The following is a 6,263-nucleotide window of genomic DNA, read 5'->3' on the forward strand; positions in this document are numbered from 1 at the left end:
GCCATTAGCATGCTATCTAAGATATGACGACACTTTGTTCTTCACCAATTATTTTGGGGATCACCATCCGGATTCGTTTTGATAGAATCTTTGCTATTAGTTTGTAATAGCAACCTATTAAGCTAATAGGCCGATAATCGTTGAGTCCATTCGGGTCATTCTTTTTTGGAATTAGCGTCACGAACGATGCATTGCATCCTTTTGAAATTGAGTTGTTAGACCAAAACCACTCGATCGCATTTCTCAAATCATCTTTGATGAGCCACCAAAATTTTTTGTAGAACTTCATATTGAAACCGTCCGGCCCGGGTGCTTTGGAGTCATCACAACTTTTTAATGCTTCCCAAATTCCGCCTTCAGAGAATGGTGATTCGAGATACTTAGCCTCCGATGGGGTTATAGTCTTAAAGCTAAGATTACCCAGGCCATTGAAATCATTTGCCGAATCAGAGTTATGCTCAAATATTTTTTTGAAATGGCAGAAGGTTTCTTCCTTGATGTCATCCGAGTTTTCCTCCCACACTCCATTTATATACAAACCTCTTATGTTTCCTTTATTGTTCCTCCGTTTGATTGAAGAATGGAAGTATCTCGAGTTTTCATCCCCGTCTATCGCCCATTTGATTCGTGCCTTTTGTCGTAACATTAGAGTTTTTTATTTTTCGTGTTTGAACCACTGACCTCTCGCATCAATCCATTCTGCTCTTTCGGGGGTAGAAATATTACCCGAGTCTGCCTTGCGTTCGAGCTCCACAGCTTTGTTTTTAGCATTTTCAATATCGACATCCAACTTCCCATATTTAACCTTGCTCCAAGCTTGAAGGGCTTCATTAATATTTTTCATTTTGTCCTTAAAAATGCAGTCCTGTCTAGTGCCTGTCACCTGCACTTCCCATGCTTATTTAATTAAGTTTTACACTTCCTCGTTTTCAAACCAAGCATCAAAAATTCGAAAGGGTTTTGGGCCAAAATCGAGGTTCTTGTTTCGCATCAAGATCGGACAGTGATCCGATGTTCCTCTATCGAGAGCTATGGCTGACATATCGCCCCAAGAGTCGAGGAAATCTTCCGATACTAAGAAGCGATCTAACTTGCTTAGCTTTACACCATCATCACTGAAACGAGTAAAATTCTTGCCCAGTAGAGGGATTTCTACTAGTTGCATTTTTTCGATAAAGTTATTGAACATGGCAGCCCTTCGTTCTATAAACAAACTGTTCAATCTTTCCGACTCTATTCTTACTTCGTTAAAGTCTCCACAGATCACCCATCCGGCATCTTTATATGACATTAAGATCTCGAGGCTATCCCAAAGTTCTTTCTTTCCTTCATCATTATGTGGCCCGTAAACATTTGTGATTATGGTGTCGGTATCGTATCCTTTCCATTTACATCTGACTGCTTGTGATGACCCGAAAATTTCTGACCAAATATAAACTTAATCTTTAACGTTGTCTATGAAGTTGAATCTCAAAATTTTAGAACTGTTTCATGTATTCAATTACATTTGACTGCTCTCGACGATTCATGAACAATTATATGTATGTATATATATATATGTACAAGTAAAAACGACTTTCCTACAGTAAAATACTATTTGCTACAGTAAAAATGACTTTGCTACAGTAAAACACTATTTGCTACAGTAAACACTATTTGCTACAGTGAACACTATTTGCTACAGTAAACACTATTTGCTACAGTACACTATTTGATGTCGACGAACTAGCAAACAAAAACGGATAAGGCGGCCATGCGATCGCATGGCAAAAACACTGAAAACTCATGCGATCGCATGAGGTACTAAAGCAGCAAAAACTGTAAACGACCTTAACAGCCAAAAGTTTGATGATAAAGAATAGTGTGTTGGCAAAGCTCAGAAAAAGAGAAGGTTTGGAACTGAAAAACGGATTGAGCAAAGTATGAAGGAGGCTGTGGATAAATCACAAAGACTAAACCTGCCTTCAAAGAATCCAAATTATTCAGTATCTGCTGAAGCCATTAACGAATACCTTGCTTCCGAATCTAAACCCTTGCGTACAATATTCTTCATCATCCTCTGATATTAGAAATTCTAAGATATCATCGTATCTTTCATTATAAATATCCTCCATATTTCTGGAGATAATTCCATAATCATTCTCATCGAAAATCAATTTTCTCCTTGCGATATCTGTGTAACATCATAAAACAAACTATTTTAGTTTCTAAATTCTGAAACCTTCGAGTTTAAAATATGAATATTTTTGAAGTGGTGTTGGGAACTGAAGCATGAGTTAATATAATATAATGACACTTGATCAACGTGATTATATTACAGTAAGTCATGCTGAGTTTCTAATGGAACGTGATAAAGGTTCACAGATCATACCCTCATTATAAACCATGTTACATAACTCTTTCATTCTATTTAACCTCTAAACTATCAAGAAAATATTTTCTTAATGATTCGGTCTTTTTCGAGGTATTCTGGTAATTTGACAAGTCAGATTGTGCTATTACCGTTTTTTTTAGAACATTAATTATGTTCATTCCGAAATTCATACCTACGTCTGGACCATTATCCGCTTGACTTAAGGCCGGGAAGAGATAACGAAAGCATGAAGCTTCAAAATATAATGGAGAATATAAAGCCCGATAACAACCCCGAAATTACAAACCGTGTATATCAATGCGTATAGCAATATAAAGACACGTGAGAATGAAAAACACTATAACCCTAAGGTAATAGTAGAAGAAAATAAATTCCTCTGGTGGCAGATGAAAAAGAAGAATGAAGGATACGATAGCCAGGAAAATATCAAGAATCAGAACTGGATTAAGCATTTTCACAATCTATTGGGATGTATAAAATAAGAAAGAAGATTATAGGAGTGGTGAAAATAAATGAAACGGAATAGGTCAATTTATAGCGAAATATCAGACATAGCAATTGAGGCAGATTACGCATTTAATCAAAGAAAATCCTAATTTCCGCAATTTCCGAAGAATCAAATCTTATATAGATTATGAAGATTTTCTATTCCTTAAATTCCGGAAATCAATCGTTAATACGTCAAAAGTTAAGATGAATCTCTATTCCCTCATTTCACTTTATTACGATAACTTCTCTCATACGCTTCGAGTAATCGGATTGTTTTATCCGTGTTATTCAATGGTGATAAAACTCTATTTATCGACTCATATTCGTTATGAAAACATTTTTTATTGTTAGCCATGACGACCTCACTCAAATTTCGGGACGAAATTTTTTTAACGGGGAGGTACTGTGATGACCCGAAAATTTCTGACCAAATTTAAACTTAATCTTTAACGTTTCCGACACGATAAGCAAAGTCTATGAAGTTGAATCTCAAAATTTTAGAACTGTTTCATGTATTCAATTACATTTGACTGCTCTCGACGATTCATGAACAATTATATGTATGTATATATATATATATGTACAAGTAAAAACGACTTTCCTACAGTAAAACACTATTTGCTATAGTAAAAATGACTTTGCTACAGTAAATATTATTTGCTACAGTAAAACACTATTTGCTACAGTGAAACCGTACTTTGCTATAATGCTACAGTGAAAACGACTTTGTTACAGTAACACTATTTGATGTCGACGAACTAGCAAACAAAAACGGATAAGGCGGCCATGCGATCGCATGGCAAAAACACTGAAAACTCATGCGATCGCATGAGGTACTGTAGCAGGCCACATACTATAAAAGCTCTATATGGTCTCCACATACTATTATTATTTATTATATTATTATTATTATTATTATTATTATTATTATTATTATTATTATTATTATTATTATTATTATTATGTTTATTATTATTATTATTATTATTATTATTATTAAGATTAATATTATTATTATTAATCTTATTATAATATTATTATTAGTAGTATATATACATAAAATACTACGACGAGGTTATGAGCATGTCACCTTCAAAATGGGTTTTTGAGCGGGATAGAGCTAAGGAAATTATGGGTTATTGCTAAGGAGGTTATGGGTAATGTTCGAGGGTATATTTGTGAATCAAATCTAGTGTTTATCATCTCTGCTGCGTCTACGTACTTTCCTACAATATTGAATCTCAATATTGATACGTAAGCATTCATATCTTATCTTTTATATATTAATTGTGTATCCATGTCTAGTGCTCGAGTATATATGTTTATGCATGCTTGTATGCTAAATTTTGTCGTTAAACAGTTTATGATGAATCACAAATTTAATATATATATTACTGATAAAAGGTATATGATATGCATGTTTTTGGAAAGCTGGCGAAAAATCAATAACTTTTCATTTAGAAATCGCGAAATTTCGATGAACGAATTAAAAGATATGGGCAACTGAATTATGATCAACGTTAATTGAAATTGCTTTTAAATCTGCAATTAAGATTTAAACAACTTGTTTACGAGATTGATAAAATAGATTTTTAAATATTACCAGCCGAGTAAATGAATCCTTATTTAAGGCACGTCTCGTTTTGTTGAACAATTGTCAAAATTGACTGTTTTATCATGTTTTAAAGCCTTATAAAAACTATAGACTAATTTTACAAGAATTGGGAAACTATGTGAAATGTTAAAATGTTTCGATTGCCATGATCATTCAACTATAGTATTAAGTCAGAATGACTTTTTGAAATGACTTTTGATAAACTTTTATATGTCGATCTCGAGCATTAGGATTGTGATACACTATGACCTGACCTAGCTTGATAGACATTTATTGACCAACATATGTTCTCTGTTATTTGGTAATCCGAGTTTCAGTCACATTTTGGTGAACGACTTTATATGCTGCTAAGGTGAGTTTCATTTGCTCCCTTTTTAATTGCTTTTGCAATCTATATTTTTGGGCTGAGAATACATGCACTTTATTTTAAACGCAATGGATACAAGTACATACTAAATTCTACACTGAGTTTGAACCAAAAATCCCTTAGCTTTGGTAACTAGTAACTGCCGGTTATAAGAACTGGTGGGCGCGAGTAGTTATATATGGATCCATAAGGCTTGATATCCCCGTCTGAGCTCGAGCACTAGCCTTTAAACGGACGTATGCTATTTGAGAAGCGTACACGTTGGTTTGCGTGTATTATTAAGATGATTATACAAATCGTATAAATTATATATACGTTAAGTTTAGTTACCAGGGTGCTCAATTTCGTAGAATATTTTGATAAACGTTTCGGATGAAACAACTGAAATCTTGTGATCCACCTGTATATACAGATTATGCGAAACACTAAAACTATGAACTCACCAACCTTTGTGTTGACACTTGTTAGCATGTTTATTCTCAGGTTCCATAGAAGTCTTCCACTGTTTGCTTATATGTTAGACAAGCTATGTGCATGGAGTCTTACAAGACATATTTATCAAGGAAACGTTGCATTCACCAAATCATCACCATGTATCTTATTTTGACTGCATTGTCAACGGAATTACTATTGTAAACTATTATTTACGGTGATTGTCTATATGTAGAAATCATCAGATGTCGAAAACCTTTGATTTAAATATTCATTTATGGTGTGCCTTTTCAAAAGAATGCAATGTTTACAAAACGTATCATATAGAGGTCAAATACCTCACAATGAAATCGATGAATGACGTGTTCGTCCATATGGATTTGGAGCGAACGTCACACTGCTAGAAAATACTTACCTTCGACTGCTTGATCGACCGTGAAAACATTTGCATCCCAAATTAAAAACATGTCTCCGGATTTACCTACCTTTGGTTTTTGAATGAAGCCAAATTCTTCTGAACCCCAAACTCGTTCCATCCATGCATCTGAAACTTCATTACACTTTGATTCTTGTAGTGCTACTACATCAGGCAGTTCTTTTAGACGCAAGTTCCTGAACCAATTGATCTTATTTTTGGATTTTTCATCCTTTTTGAAGTCACGAATATTGAAAGATAGAATCTTCATTTATCAACAATTAATCGTGCGATGATTGGGGGAGTTTAGTGGAGTCTTTCTCCCCACTCTACCCCCAACTTTTTGCCAAAATCTTCAATGCCCACACTGCTTTCCGAATTGGAAGTACATTGTTTATGATGTTGGGATTTTGATGAGCCTAAAGATTTTTTCGATAGTGATTTGCTCTTCTTGGAGATTGGCAGTCTAGGTTGAGATTTAGAGTTTCTCGCAGAGTTTTTGAAATTGAGTATACGTGAAGAGGTTTTCAAACAAAAAGGCATGCTCTTTTTTAGGATCTTTTTTTGGATT

The 6,263-nt window shown here is 34.3% G+C and overlaps 1 protein-coding gene across 1 annotated transcript; it reads right to left on the bottom strand.

The window, feature by feature from the left end:
- Window positions 1-913: 913 nt before the first annotated feature.
- Window positions 914-5,963, bottom strand: LOC139848541 (uncharacterized). Its single transcript, XM_071838269.1, has 2 exons — window positions 5,693-5,963; window positions 914-1,422 (listed from the first exon to the last, which is right to left on the bottom strand). The coding sequence occupies exons 1-2, from the start codon at window positions 5,961-5,963 to the stop codon at window positions 914-916; spliced, it is 780 nt and encodes a 259-aa protein (XP_071694370.1).
- Window positions 5,964-6,263: the final 300 nt, after the last annotated feature.

The sequence above is a fragment of the Rutidosis leptorrhynchoides genome, chromosome 5, assembly GCF_046630445.1.
Source record: "Rutidosis leptorrhynchoides isolate AG116_Rl617_1_P2 chromosome 5, CSIRO_AGI_Rlap_v1, whole genome shotgun sequence".
In the NCBI taxonomy this organism is placed as follows: domain Eukaryota; kingdom Viridiplantae; phylum Streptophyta; class Magnoliopsida; order Asterales; family Asteraceae; genus Rutidosis; species Rutidosis leptorrhynchoides.